Source organism: Pseudochaenichthys georgianus, chromosome 8 (genome assembly GCF_902827115.2).
Source record: "Pseudochaenichthys georgianus chromosome 8, fPseGeo1.2, whole genome shotgun sequence".
NCBI classification, from domain to species: Eukaryota; Metazoa; Chordata; class Actinopteri; order Perciformes; family Channichthyidae; genus Pseudochaenichthys; species Pseudochaenichthys georgianus.
This window is the reverse complement of record NC_047510.2, coordinates 32,642,561-32,658,182: the sequence shown is the minus strand read 5'-3', so window position 1 is coordinate 32,658,182 and position 15,622 is coordinate 32,642,561. Positions and strand designations below refer to the sequence as shown.

The 15,622-nt window shown below is 40.7% G+C and overlaps 1 protein-coding gene across 1 annotated transcript; it reads right to left on the bottom strand.

Moving 5' to 3' along the window:
- Window positions 1–761: 761 nt before the first annotated feature.
- Window positions 762–14,988, bottom strand: wbp2nl (WBP2 N-terminal like). The gene is made up of 8 exons (XM_034089406.2): window positions 14,850–14,988; window positions 13,534–13,642; window positions 13,277–13,415; window positions 6,296–6,388; window positions 5,405–5,611; window positions 4,577–4,693; window positions 4,025–4,101; window positions 762–1,815 (listed from the first exon to the last, which is right to left on the bottom strand). The coding sequence occupies exons 1-8, from the start codon at window positions 14,906–14,908 to the stop codon at window positions 1,759–1,761; spliced, it is 858 nt and encodes a 285-aa protein (XP_033945297.1). The 5' UTR covers window positions 14,909–14,988; the 3' UTR covers window positions 762–1,758.
- Between the last annotated feature and the right edge of the window lie 634 nt (window positions 14,989–15,622).

The window sequence follows — 15,622 nt, the reverse complement described above, 5'->3', positions numbered from 1 at the left end:
TAAGTACATCAGGCTTCATAGAGCCAAAACATTTCAAGTGCTACTCAACTGGCTTTAGATAAGCCAGCCCTTTGTTAGTATATAAGTGCTTTGTTAATAGTTCTTTGTTAGTCATTTTATCGCTCGAAGTGGAGTCGAAAGAGATGCGTTTTCAGTCTGGAAGGTGTGTAAGCTTTCTGCCGTCCTGATGTCAATGGGGAGCTCATTCCACCATCTTGGAGCCAGGATAGCAAACCCACGTGTTTTTGCTGATGGGAACTTGGGTCCCCCTCGCAGCGAGGGTGCAGCGAGCCGTTTGGCTGATACAGAGCGGAGTGCACGTGCTGGGGTGTACGGTTTAACCATGTCCTGGATGTAGGAAGGGCCAGATCCATTCGCAGCATGGTACGCAAGGACCAGTGTCTTGAAGTGGATTCTAGCAGTTACCGGAAGCCAGTGGAGGGAGCGGAGGAGCGGAGTGGTGTGGGAGAATTTAATGTTGTAGTTTGTCATGTTGAGCCGGGGTAATGGATGGGTAATTCAATAATACCGTAGTGCATTATATCATAAAAGCATGTTTTTATATGTAAGGAGCAGCTAGTAACTAAGTGTGGTAAATGAATGTAGTGGAAGTATATGTCATCATAAAATAGAAAATACTCGGATAAAGCACAAGTATGTCAAAATAAAAAAGGTAAAACACTAGTAACATTATATATAATATATACAAACAAATGTCAGCGACATAAATGTCAGCGACATAAATGACAAAAATACCAAAATTCAATAAATGATTTATTTATTAGATTTAAATCGACAGACAAAATTCAGCAGAAGGGAAAAAATAACTGCAAAAGAGATATTAATATACACACATTTGGTTAATTCAAGCAAACTAAAACAAGACAAATCCACTTCAACTGTGTGCAAAATAAAACGGCTGTATGCTGATGTTCAATGGGGGGGATTACACTTCCATCCAGAGTTAATGGGTTGCATTCAGAGGTTCAAACAGCGAGCCGATGGGCCCGGTAACCTCACACTAGTGCAATTACACAAAGACAGTTCTGGTTTCAGACGTTTCTGACCCCGCTAAGAGAGTTTGAAATATATTGCACATACATAGACTTGTTATGTAAAATGATCCCCCTTTTTCCCAACAATGCACTGCTCCTTTTCACAACAAAAACCTCTACTTCATATATTAAATTGAGAATTAATGGAAATATTTGGACTGTGATATAGTGCAGGATCACATTTAGTCACAGTATGGGAATCAATCATATCACTAAACACATATTTATATTGTATTTTGATGCGTAACTGTATAGGAAACACTGTGCCTACAATGATACTGCAAAATACTTATTTGATAATAATAATAGTTGCTATTGTTAAGAACTACAGGAACCGCAATCCAGAAATTGCTAGAAAATGTTTTGGTAATAAATCCGTCTTAAAAAATACATTCCCCATAATGCACTCTGTTTTCCGCTCTTCCCTACATGCTAGACAATTAGACAGAAGTAAACCCCATCATTGAGAATGTTAATGAGTGTAGCTATGGTTACAAGTTGTCAATCATTTTACATGAACTTAAGTAAATTGGTATTTAAAGATGTGATTGATTTTGTAAAATGTCGTTAGTGGATTATCACTGACATCTTTGAACCGTCTGTTAACTTGCTTTTTCTTTTCTGAGTATCCTTCATCCTTGCTTTAGGGTTTGTTTCAGAGGAAGAGGAGGAAGAGGAGGAGTGTGGTTGAAGTGATGTTGCTTCAGTTGCTTTTCTTCTCAGGAGAGTTGGGGTAAGGTGCGTACGGTGGAGGTCGCTCCTGTGAGGGAAAGGAAACGGTTAGGATGCGGTTGAATACAGTTTTTCTCTGAGGAAGGTTGCCAACGGAGAGACGTTTCAGGGCATCTTGGCGCATTTCCACTGCAGCGCGGAGCACGGTTTAAGCAACCAAACCCGGCCTGTTTTTTTTGCGTTTCCAGCTAGTTCCGGCTAACGGGTACTGTTTCAGTTTTTCTGGCCCTCCAAAATCCAGGTTCCTTCCGGGCCAACCAGGCTGAGTCGTGCTGAGTATGCTAAACTAGTGAGAGAATCGCTGGCAAGGGGGCTACAACTACAACAAGATGAACATATTTGACCGGGATTTAAATTGTAATACACGTTTCAAAATGATGCCGAAGTAACAACATACTGATACCGGTTAGTAAATGATGATATAAAAGTGTGCCTTGGAAATACTTAAGCGTTTGAGACCCACCACTTAGACTAAAGTGAACTATCTAAACCCTCAGAGTCCTTAACCTCACTGAGCTGTGGTCATCAGCCTCTCAGTCTGACAGGAGAGGACTCTTCCTCCACCTCTTTAATAACAGCGCCTTATATCCGGGTGCTAGTGGAGCACGCTCGTGAACGGTTAGCGTTGGAGCCTCGCAGCGTGGAAATTATTTTATAACTAACGATACAGCTACACAAAAAAACGCAGCATGTGTCCGGCTCTGAGAATCTGCCGTGGTACGAAGCAGCAGTGAAAACATGGAACGGAGTTTCATTGATTTGGGCATTCTCTCAATAAGCAAGTGGAATGGAAGCTCTGACACAGCGCTCTACAAAGAGTGGAGAGACCGATTCACGGACTTTCCGCATAGTAAAATTAGGGGGGTCTAAACTAAATCATTTTAAAAGGTGGGGGTCTTGTCCCACCCTCATATAATGGCTGCGACGCCCATGGATATGAGGAGCTGTGAGCTCTGAGTGCTAACAGCTAACGGTTTTCTGTGGTTCTCATTGAAGATGACGTCACGGTTCCGCCTACACTGAGTTACTATAGTTACTGCCCCAGCTCCTAAACTGTAATGGAAACGCAGCAGAAAGTGAGCCTGACCTACGAAGGCCTAGCGAGGCCTAGCCATACCGTACTAAGCCATGCAGTGGAAATGCGCCATAATGTGGCAGCCATGATAAGAGCTGTTTTGATTTCTTTAGATCAGTGCTTCTCAAAGTGTGGTCCGTGAACCACTGATGGTCCATGAGCGCCACCTAGTGGTCCGTGAGTATATTGGTAAAATTTCACATTTGAAATTAATTAATTAATTAATTTCAGTTTTCCGCACTCTCGCGGGAATATCTCCGCAATGGAGCGAGGTTAAGTTTCACTTTTGATTGCGTGATATAGCCCAGATAAACACCTTCATCACACATGTTGCCACTTGTTTGTACCATTTTCAGGCGATTTGTAATCTGTTCTAGAAAAACAATGTGTTTTTTGATATTTGTGGAGTTAGGTGGTCCTTGGTATGAAAAAGTTTGAGAAACACTGCTTTAGATGATAGGAAAGGAGCTTCAATGCTTCCTTTATTATCTCCTTTAGCGTAGGATACACCGGAGCATCCTTTACAAAAGGAGAGGAGATAATGCCGTCCTACAAATGTATAAAAACCTTTGTAATCGAGTCAGGTTGAAAAAAAATGTGAGAAATGGACAAGAAACCAGGATTACAAACGACGACTGACTCAGTAAGCTGAACTGACATTTTGTTATTTGTAGAAATGGCCGCTTTGTCTTTGACTGTGTACGGGCATGTTGACGTTTCCAAGCGGCTTTCACACGTTAATTATGTAAAATAAGAGCGAGCATGAAAGAAATAACCATGGTAATAAACTGAATGTTTCTGTCCGTGTTTATAAAGCCCCAATTAAAACAACATGGGAAAGTCAAGGGGTAATGGTTCCCTGAATAAATGTTTTATAGATGAAGACTGAAAGGGCGAAGTATTTAGATACATTTCTAGAAGTCGAACTACGGAAAATTGTAGTGTTCGCCAAAGCAGACGCACATCAATAACATCGACTGGTGAATCACCATGTTGTTGCCTCGTGTCAAGGCAGTCTGATGAATTCTCCTTCACATCTTTCCATAACCGCATGGCAGTTACTCTGTGGTTTAGGTTGAGGTGGTAAGGGCAAGACAAAGGACCTGATTTGTTCACTTCTACAGAACTCTTAACTGAGGAGAAAAACAAGAGAACACCTTACCATGGGCATGTAGACATTGTGGGGGTTGCTAGGATTGTAGTACGCAGAGCCCGCAGCTTCAGCCGCCTTGGAGTTACCTGTGCAGAGAAGGAGAAGTGACAAAGACGGGGAGATTAGGACGGACAGCGATGACTGCCGGACGTATTTAGGAACAGACGCTGCGGCTCCAAAACACTGCGAGGGGCGCATTAGTCACGGGAAGCACAAAAAAGCTCCAGGAATCATTTCGACAAAAGCCTGCAGGCAAACCCCGAGAACTCGAGCTCTTCCTAAAATAGAGATACGCCAATCTGACAGAGTGTATTAAGCCCACCCCAATGCGGGGGAGCCTGACATCCACAAGGTGCAGGGGAACTAAGTGGGCCAAGGAGAGGAAGAGTTTAAATGTGGAGTTTGGACGTGTATGGGATGAGACATCAGCACCCCTCTGTAGGTGGCGGGCTACGAAGTGATTCACTTTGAGGCAGACGGATCCAATCTGACGGGTGCAGTGACACAGACATACAGAGATCACACATTCAGAGATAAACACAGGAGGAGATGGTAGGAGACCTTGAGGTGCTTGTGGTGCTGCGGCCCAGTTCTGGGGGGGGGCAGCGGCCCAGTTTTGGGGAGGCCCAGGGTACGGGGGAGGCGGGGCCATGTAGTCAAAACCAGCCGGGTACATTCCTGAAACACAGAGAGGACAAAGAAGGTTACAGTCTGTTTGGGGAGATGAGTAAAAAGTCTTACGAGGACACTGGACACAGAAACCGCACAAAGACATATGTGTGGAGGAGGCTCAAGGCTAAATGAAACGATGGGTATATACTGGGTTGTTCTACATCATAGGAACGGTTGCAACAATAATTGGACAAATGGATACAAAATATTATTTGTATCTTTATGAAGGGCTCGTTCGAGGTTAACACAAAGAGGTGATTGTATAGCAAGAAAAACACAATACTGTTGATTCAAATTAGAGCTGCAGCTACTTGTGATTGACAGAAACAATTTAGCCAGATATCTTGATCATAGATAATGATCAATCTCATGCAAAAATGTCCTTACATTTGTTTTTTTATTAACTCAAATATTGAGATTTTCTGATCGTCTCTGCTTTATTTGACATTGAAGACGAAACAAGACATTTTAAGACATCAATTGGATTCTTGAGGAACTGGGATGGACTTTTTCTTTTATCTGACATGTTCTATACCCAACAATTAATCAAGATGAATTGTTGCAGCACCAATTAAAAAGGTATTCACTGTGAGAGTGAAAGAACTAGAACTAAACAAAAACTAGCGAGTAGACCTTAAGTTCATATTATTTAAGTTATGCACGCAAGCTGTTTGACAAGCCTTCAAACATCACACGACAAAGGACTGAATTGTGTACCTGTAGCAGGCATCGGCATGGGGTAGCCCATGTTGGCAGCTGGAGGGGGGGGGCCCTGGTAGAACCCATTCTGCTGGGGAGAGGGTGTGTAGGTGTACCCCTGGGGAGCGGGGGGAGCGGGAGGAGCTGGGCCGTAGCCGTTCGTCATGCCAGGAGAAGGATAGCCGAAGGAGGCGGCACCGTTTTGTGCGGGGGCCGCGCGAGAAGCTGAAACAGGAGGAGGAGAAAAGGTGTTACGCAACAAATACACAGGGATACCAACGAGTGTGGGTTTTATCGGTTAACACAGCTGCCATTCATCGTGTGAAGGAAGAGACTTATTCATGACCAAAGCGTGATGGGATAGCTATGATGGGGAACAAGCTGTGAGTCAGCCAAACAAGACGCAGCTTTGGAGACTGTATAACATACCCAGGAAATGCTAAACTCATGATACTTAGATTTTAAATGATAATCTATCCATGAAAACTAATATTTTTTAGGGTAGGTTTAGAGCAGGAAAATGTCACCTGTATTTTACCCAGAATACATTTCTTGAACAACCTACATTTTAACTCATTGTTCCACTTTACACAATTGACTTAAGTCATAATAATTAATCAGACAGAGAACAATAAGACGGCCATGTTTTTCCCACGTTTGCTTTTTGCGTTAAAATTCAAGTTGAGCTGGTGGATGAGGGGGTTAGAAACACAAAGATTGGGTAAGGGCAGACACGAGTTAATGCGAGTCGGCCAGGTACAGTGGGGAGAACACTGATAGCAATGTTTTGGTTGTCTGACTGTCGGCAGCTTCAATCATAGATATAGTCTGAAAGCCTTGTAGATAACCTTGGAGGAGAAGTAAAGGAATATTAAGCGTCGTAAAACATTAGATAAGTATTATACCAACCATTCGTGGCCAGTTTGAAGAGATGCTGTCCCACCTCTATGGCTCCTCCGCTGGGGAATGACATCTTGAAGCTGGCCTGGCCCTCCCAGCCACCTGAGGAGACACAACCACTTTTAATAGAAAACACAGAAAGCTTCAGTCCGACCATTCATCCAATCCAACTTTATTTATATAGCACATTTCAAAACAACAGAGTTGACCAGAGTGCTGTACATCAATACAAAAAGCAGCATACATACATTTAGGTCGCATTCACACCCAATAGTCGCTTCTCTGGTGCGCACCGGACCAGTTTGTTACATCGTTTCATTCTTCAGAAGGTTCGGTTTGCGTTCACACGGGCTATACACTTTAAACACAAGTCATGTGCACGGAAATGCTGTTCAACCATTGGTCAGACATTAAGGGGGTAAAAACGCCAATCCCGGCAATTTCTACCGGAGCCTCCGCAGGTTATTTTCATGCTGCTGTTAATCTGGAGAGCATATCAACAGCAAGGGCGCATATGATTATATCAAATCAAAGTTTATTTATAAAGCACATTTAAAAGTGATTTTTGGTCGGGCCAAAGTGCTGTACATGTAATAAATACTACGATCACTTAAAAACACATTACTACATTCATAATAAAAAACAGATATATAGAAAACACAGGGAAAGGTCAGGAGTCGTGCTCCGCTCTGACTAGAAGGCCAGGGAGAAGAGGTGTGTTTTAAGAGTAGATTTAAAAAACCCCAGGGTCTGGGCCGACCTCACGCGGAGGGGCAGAGTGTTCCAGAGCCTGGGGCCAGCTGCTGCGAAGGCTCGGTGCCCTCGGGTTTTGAGCCTGGTCTTGGGCGCTGTCAGCAGACCTTAAAGCTCTGGCTGGGGTGTTCTGAACTAGCTGCAGGCGTTTCATTGGCCCCTGGTCCATACCCACGTACAGAGCGTTGCAACCTCGAGGTAACAAAGGCATTAATAACCCTGTCCAGGTCTTTAAAAGATAAAAACGACTTGGTCTTGGCCAATAGTCGTATTTTAAAAATGCAGGTTTTGACTACGCTGCTGACCTGCTTATCGAATTTAAAAGCGCTATTGAAGGTCACTCCAAGGTTCGTGACAGAGGGGAGGATATTATTTTTGAGGGAGCCCAGAATATCAACCGAAGAGGCTGGAGGTTGGGGTCCAAAAAAGATAACCTCAGTCTTGCTCTCATTGAGGTTGAGGAAATGTTGGCTCAGCCAGGATTTGATCTCTGCTAAGCAGTCCATCAATAGCTGTAATGAGTTGTCATTTGAATTGTGTGGCAGATAGATCTGTACATCGTCGGCGTAGCAGTGGAAGGGGATGTTGTGTTTTGTGAGAATTGAACCTAGGGGCAGTATGTACAGTAGAAAAAGGATGGGGCCCAGAATCGAGCCTTGGGGAACCCCACAGGTAAGAGGGGCTTTGGCAGAGGAGAAGGCACCCAACTGCACTGAGAGGCTACGGTCTGTCAGGTAGGACCTGAACCATGCCAGGGCAGAGCCTGTGATGCCAGCGGACTGTTCAAGCCGTGACAACAGGATGCTATGGTCCATAGTGTCGAAGGCAGCTGTCAGGTCTAACAGCACCAGGACAGCTGGGCTGCCTGAGTCGGCGGCTAGGAGCAGATCATTAAAAACTCTTAAAAGGGCTGTTTCAGTGCTCTGCATGGGTTTGAAGCCAGACTGAAACTTTTCATGGATGCCATGCGTGGTTAAAAAAGACTGCAGCTGGGCGTAGACTACTTGCTTTGATTATATAAATCAGACAACGTGGAATAAAAAACATTATAACACATATAATGAGACGTTCTGCAGTAAGGAGGGCGTTTCACCGACGACAGGTGGCTCTGACTTTTATGTATAGTTTTTAGTTTGATAGTTGTTTTTACTTTACACGACACTGTTCAACACTTCATTCTGCTTCACTCTTTCACTCACGATTTTGAAGACATCCGCGTTCTTGTGACACGTAAATACTACGCTTCCTATGTTTTGGTGCGGACTGCGTTCACACCAGCGATGAACCGCTCCAGAGTTCACTAGCAAGCGCTCCGGGACCACCTCTTTAGGCGGGCCAGAGTCCGGTTGTTTAGTTCACTTCAGAGGTCTCGGACTGCGTTCACACCTGAGGTGGAGCATGCGTGGAAGTTGTGTGTGAAGTCTGAGAGCGTGTAGCTCCCGTACCAAACTTTTTGAGAAATCAGGTTATGATCAGATGAGCAAGTTGATCACTCAAAGTTTATAGCGAAATACGATGTGGGGAATGTAATGCCACCGAAGAAACCAAACAAAAAGGCTAAAGTGCCATTGAATGAGAGCAGCGGTCTTTCGGGAGTGATTGACACACAAGCAGCAGAGGAGAACGCCATGGAGAGCGGGGCCTCGCAGGTGAACCACTCGGAGCTGGCGGTACTAATACGCTCCATAATAAGAGAGGAGATAGGGGCTGCTTTCGAGAAATTCCAGCCGCAGCTTGATGCTTTAAAGGGAGAACTTGACTCATGTTGTCAGAAGCTCGGTGATATGGAGGAGGGGATAACCGACATGGATTGTAGGGTTGCTATACTCGAAACCGCAAATGGCAATCTAATGAAGGAAAGCAAAGAGTTCAAAGACAAAATAGAGAGGATGGAGATTCAAAGCAGAAAGTTTAATCTACGTGTGATTGGACTGAAAACGGACATTGAGAAGAGCGATCCCATTGCCTTTGTGACAAACTTTTTAAAGGAGGTGTTCGGAAGTGAGCTCTCATGTGAACCGGCAGTCGAGATTGCATACAGGATTGGGCAGGGGACTGATTTGAGACCCAGACCTATGATTGTCACTATGCAGAGATATCAAGCTAAGGAAGCTATCTTGAAGCTGGCAAGAAGCAAGGGAGAGATTCTTTTCCGTGACATGCGAGTGAAGATATTTCCTGATATTACTCCGGATGTTGCCAGGAAGAGAGCCCTATTCAATGACGTCAGGATGAAGCTGCGCAAGGCTGAGGTGAGGCATGGGCTATTGTTCCCCGCAACGCTCATCGTAACCTTCAATGGACAAACCAAACTTTATCGGGACTGTAGTGAAGCTGAGCATTTCTATAAAACAGTGATAAGCCCGGTTTCAGTTCAAACCAGAAATGAAGGTGGGAAATGACTGATTGACATCACCAGATAGATGGTATGATTATACATATAGGAGAAGAAATTAATTGTATTATGAAAATGGAAATTGTTGCAGTTTTGGTGATCTCCACAATTGTTTTATTTTCTTGTGGGCCAATATTCACTGGTCTATGAGTTATCTACTCATTTATTTGAAGTTATTTACTTCATCATCTGCGAGTATGAATTTATGTTTATTAGATTTTGAATAGAGACAAATTTCAACTTGTCTCTATTGTTGTTTATTCTTCCTAAAATGTAATTGTGATGTATTGATTAGATCTAGTGTTGCGAGACATTACCATGAATATATTTCATACTATTATTTAAAATGTTCGGGAGCTACCGTGAAGCTCGTCTAATTGAGCGAGTGAGTATGCACATTTATAGCAATCTATGTGCAGATAAATGTTGGGTTATGTATGTGATGGTGTGTGTGGTTGAAATTGTGTTACATGTATGTTTTAGTTCAGCTCTCATTTTGATAGGAAGTGAAAAAGAGATAACATTTAAATTGCCATCTTAATGTTGAATAAGTTACCAAGTAAAGGGTTTAAATTGGCTCACATAATATATGTAGTTTAAGAAATAAAGTGTCTGAGATAGAGGAAATATTATCATGTGGTATTCATTTGTTAGCAATATCTGAAACTCACTTAGATGACACATTTAATGACGCTGCTGTGGATATTGATGGATATAGAATATTTAGAAAGGACAGGAATGCAGATGGAGGTGGGGTGGCAGTATACATTCAAAAGCAAATACCAGCTAAAGTGAGATATGATTTGATGTCTGCTGATATTGAAGTACTTTGGTTGCAAATTAATTTACCTCACTTGAAACCTTTGTTGGTAGGATGTTGTTACAGACCTCCAAATGCAAACTTAATTTATTTAGACAAATTATGTGAAATGTTAGACAAAGTTTGTGATCTTGACAGAGAGATTTATTTTATCGGAGATTTAAATATTGACTGGAATATGTTGCACTGTGCCCTTAAAAACAAGCTGCAGACAATAATTAATACATGTAACTTGGTACAAATGGTGACTAAACCTACTAGGATATGCATCAAGAAAGATGGGTCAAAAAGTGCAACTTGTATTGATCATATATTTACTAATTTTAGCCATGTATGTTCTCAGGCAATATCAATTCCAGTAGGGTGTTCTGATCATAATTTAATAATTATCGTGAGAAAGACAAAGGTGCCAAAAGCTGGACCAAAAGTCATTGTGAGGAGATCAATGAAATATTTTAGTGAAGAGTCATTTATCCAGGATGTTCAAATGATATGTTGGAAACATGTTTTTGAGAAAGTCGATCCAGATGATGCTCTTGATGTCTTCAATTTGTTATTCATGCAGGTGATTGATAAACATGCTCCACTTAGAAAACAGACTGTAAGGAACTTTAGAGCACCCTGGTTAGATGAGGAATTAAGGGATCTAATGAAACAAAGAGATGATGCAAAAAATGTAGCTCTCTCATCAAGTTATGAGTCAGACGGGCACATTTATAGAAGGTTAAGGAATTATGTTACAGCATTAAATAAAAAGAAAAAACAGTTGTATTATGGAAATAAAATTAAAGAGATAAAGGATGACAAGAAAAAACTGTGGAGCTTAGTGAATGGCATGATGGGCCGTAAGCCGAAATCCACCTCAACATATCTTGAGGTGGATGGGACATTTTTGACGAAACCAGTACAAATTGCTAATCATCTGAATGATTATTTTCTTGATAAAGTAAAACATTTGAGGATAAATATGAATCAAACTATAAATAGTAACTCCACATTTCTAATACAGGATTTAATTATGAAAAATAAGAAGTGTACATTTAAAATAGAAAAAGTGACAATTACAGATGTTGAATGTCTACTAGGTAAATGTAATGATAAACCACCAGGAGTGGATAATTTAGTTGGTACATTTCTTAGATATGTTGCTAATTTTGTTGCAGAGCCCATCTGTCATATTATAAATTTGAGTATTGATAAATGTATTTGCCCACAGGCATGGAAAATAGCAAAAATTATTCCACTTGCAAAAAATCCAGCTGGACCATTTTCTGGTACAAATAGCCGTCCAATAAGTTTATTACCAGCATTAGCAAAGATAATGGAGAGAATAATTTTCAATCAAATACAAAAATACTTTGAAGGTAACAAACTTAATACTGTGTATCAACATGCTTATAGACCTGGCCATTCCACATGCACCGCTTTAACACAAATGACAGATGACTGGAAGGGCGAACTAGATAATAGGAAGTTAGTGGGTGCAGTACTACTCGATTTTAGTTCTGCTTTTGATGTCATTGACCATTCTTTGTTGTTACACAAGCTGGAACAATATGGTTTTCATTTGGAAACGCTGAAGTGGTTAGAAAGTTACCTGACAAATCGAAGTCAAACTGTTTTTTTTAATGGAAGTCTCTCAAAGATGAAAAAGTCACCTGTGGAGTACCTCAGGGTAGTTGTTTGGGACCACTTTTATTTTCTATTTTTACAAATGACCTACCATTAGTGTTAGAAAAAGCTAAAATTGTAATGTATGCAGATGACTCAACAATATATTATGCAGCATCAACTACAAGAGAGTTGACAAATGTTATGAATAAAGATCTACTACTGATATCAGAGTGGGTCATAAATAATAAGTTGGTACTTAATGCGGGAAAAACAAAATCGTTATTAATAGGATCAAATCATCAGTTAAAAGGTGAACCAAAATTGCAACTACATTTAAACCATATTGAAATTGAACAGGTCAAGGAGACAAAATTGCTAGGTATAACCCTGGATCATAAATTATCTTGGTCTAAACAAATTGATAATGTTGTATGTAAAATGGGAAGGGGTGTGTCACTTGTAAAAAGAATTGTAAAATATTTGCCTATGGATGTCAGTAGACAAGTTTTGGATGCTTTGGTTCTGTCGCAGCTTGATTATTGTTTGGTTATATGGTCTAGTGCTGCTGAAAAAGATTTAAACAAACTACAAGTAGCACAAAATAAGGCAGCACGATGTGCACTGCAGTGCTCCTACAGAACCAGAGTCACTGAAATGCTGGAGACACTGAAATGGTTAACTGTCAGACAGAGGTCAACTTATATTTTATTGAATTTTGTCAGAAATATTACAGTGACTCACTCACCAGATATATTATCACAAAGATTTATAGCGCAATATGCACAACATAACTATCAAACACGACATACAATAGAAGGAAGGTTTGTATTACCTAAATCTAAATCAAATATGGGACAGAAAACAGTCATGTACAGAGCCATGATCAGCTGGAACTCTTTACCGGTTCACATCATTCAGGAAAATTCTCAAGTACATTTCAAATGGTTGCTAAAAAATTATTTAAGTATTACAAAGTAAATTTGAACTGTGCCTGTGGCTATGTATGCATATATTATTATGTACACTTATTTGTATTTACTTTTGTTTGGCCTTAGGATGGCGATAATTGAATGACCATTTTAGTTTCACTTCATTTCACTGTAAATAGCATGAAATTATGAGCTGTTTTGTTTTGTTTTAATTTTGTTGTATGTTTATGTATGTTTTGAGTGTGTGAGGACCCCAGGAAGAATAGCCAATGCTCATGCTAGTGCTAATGGGGATCCTAATAAAGACATAAAAGACACCGACCCAAATGAACCGCACCAAGCGGCTAAACGCACCAGGGTTCGATTCAACCGGACTATACAAGGCTGGTGTGAATGCGACCTTAGACTGACCCGATAGGACAATTCAATTCATGACAGAAATCATATTTTTATCTGAGTGAAAATCAAAGGTCACTTACCACCAGCCTCAGCAGACACCGTCCCTTTAATGTAGTTTGCATTAAAGACTGGCTGCTCAATGCTGCAGCCCTTCATCAGATAATAGGGGAACATGGCTGACCCCATGCAATCCTTGGTATTACTGGACACAAACAGCAGCTACACAAGGGAAGAGACGAGAGATCAGGTGAGGAGAGATACAGCACGATGCCCACTTTCCATTCAAGAAAACAGCAGCAAAACATATGACATATATTGAATGTATTTCTGGTTGTACCCTGTATGGTGTGAGATAAACGGTGCCCTTTTTAGTCCCTTTAAGCAGGTCTGTCTTGCAGTTGACATCGCTGAATGACAGCTCCACATTCTTGCATTCCCTTAAAACACTGAAAGGAAGAAAAGCAGCAGGTCAAACAATTCAGCAGTCATTGGGAAATATCTAATGTACGATTATGTAAGAATTTGCATGTGAGCAATGCTTGAAACTACTGTACTTCAAAACATGCAGCTAACACACTTCACACAACGGTCTGATAATTTCCTGGCTGTGAAAAAGAAAGTCAAATATATGACTTCTTTAGATTGGAAACACAAAGTGCACATAACTTGGTATGACACCTGAATTAATCAACACAGTGCTTTAACACGAGCAACCCTTGATAAAAGCAGGAAGAATTCATTAAACGTCAATTAGATATTTAACCAGAGGTGCCGGTGGTACTCTTATCTTGTACTTAAGCAAAAGTAGAAATACCACAGTGTAGGAAAACTTCAGTAAAAGTAAATAAGTAATAACATCAAAATATACTTAAGTACCAAAAGTAAAATAAGTCATTATGAAGATTGGCCCATTTAAGCACCATATATTTTCAATTATTGTAAGTCTTGATGCATTACTGAGCTCATCTCTTCAATGTTGCACTTGGTAAAAGAGGGGTTTATTTGTATTACTTCATATAATACTGGGTAGCTGAACCTCTAATGATATATGCTAATTAAGTATTTGATTTATATTCACATTCTAGATCTGCAAAGTAACTAAAGCTTTAAAAAAAATGTAGTGGAGTGAAAGTATAAAGTAGCACAGTATGAAAACACCCAAGACAAGTAAAAGGTACCTCAATTTGGTACAGTTCAAGTACATTACTTGAGTAAATATACTTAGTAACATTACACCGCTGCTTCTAACCCACATTATACAATACATTGGATAACTGTTATGTCAACAACACCCAAACGAAAGCTAACGCTACTTCCGGTTCTGTAGTAGGCTAACGTAACAAGTTAGCATTCTAGCTAAATAGCTAAACTAACTGTAAACATATACAGAGGCTATAAAGCCAGTCAATATTGTAAAGCCCGCATTCAAACGCTAATAACAATATTTCAATTGTCCGGACATGACATACACCGCTGACGCAAACGTCAACAGTGGAACAAATGCGTTAGCTATTTATGCTAATGTTAGCCAGGCCGGCTAGCATAATGTTGACTACGCACTGGGAAAGTAGAAAGGTAAACAAGCCATGAAAAAGAGGCAAAAGCTAGATGATAAATGCAGTAAACATCATTCGAGGAGTGTAACACACGTACCTTTCTCCGTTGTTTATCAAAACGCCGCCGTTTTGCGAGTGATTCCGATTCAGAGCCATGTTTTGGAGACGTTTTCTGATCTCCTGCTTCTGTGCTAAAGTCTGACCACCGGGGAAGCCCAACAAACTGACGTCACGGCCTACGTCACGACACGGTGCCACAACTCGTGATTGACCGTGGAGTGGAGATTAAACCCTATTATCATAAGAGCTGCCGAGTCATCATACTGTCCATTAGATCACTGTTGGACATGAGATGGAAGTGTTGACTTCCATTGGAGTTCATCATGTCTGTTTTTATATTGTACATGCATTTAGTTGACATATTTCTGCCTTTTACTTGCACCATTGTGTCACTTACCATTCTCTTGCAGGATTGTATTCCTATTTCTTCTTGCACTATTTCATTGTGTAGGTTTATTTGACTTTGCATTGTTCGAGGAGCCTTAGACATAAGATTCATTGTATTGCCAAAAATACGCTATTGTGCATATGACAATAAAGCCTTTGAATCTTGAATCTGAATCTTTAATGTTCTGGTATCCCCATAGTCGTATAGAAATAATTTATTATAGAGTAATGGTATCTATGATGTGATTGAAACCATCTTATTCCCATAAAATGTAACCAATATGATTTATAAATTAGAGGAAGGCTATTGGGTTCACGTTGAAATTTAATATGTGAGCTTATAAGTGTTCATTGAAATCACAGATGTGTCAGGACAGAGTAAAGACACACTTTGATGCAGCAGTGAATACAGGTTGTAATAAT

Excerpts from the sequence above, each read along its gene's own strand:
- wbp2nl (XM_034089406.2), bottom strand. The coding sequence starts at position 14,908 with ATGGCTCTGAATCGGAATCACTCGCAAAACGGCGGCGTTTTGATAAAC. Across the intron at positions 13,416-13,533 it reads TTTATCTCACACCATACAGG|CTGCTGTTTGTGTCCAGTAA; the intron begins GTACAACCAGAA and ends TCCCTTGTGTAG. Across the intron at positions 1,816-4,024 it reads ACAATGTCTACATGCCCATG|GAGCGACCTCCACCGTACGC; the intron begins GTAAGGTGTTCT and ends TTTCCCTCACAG.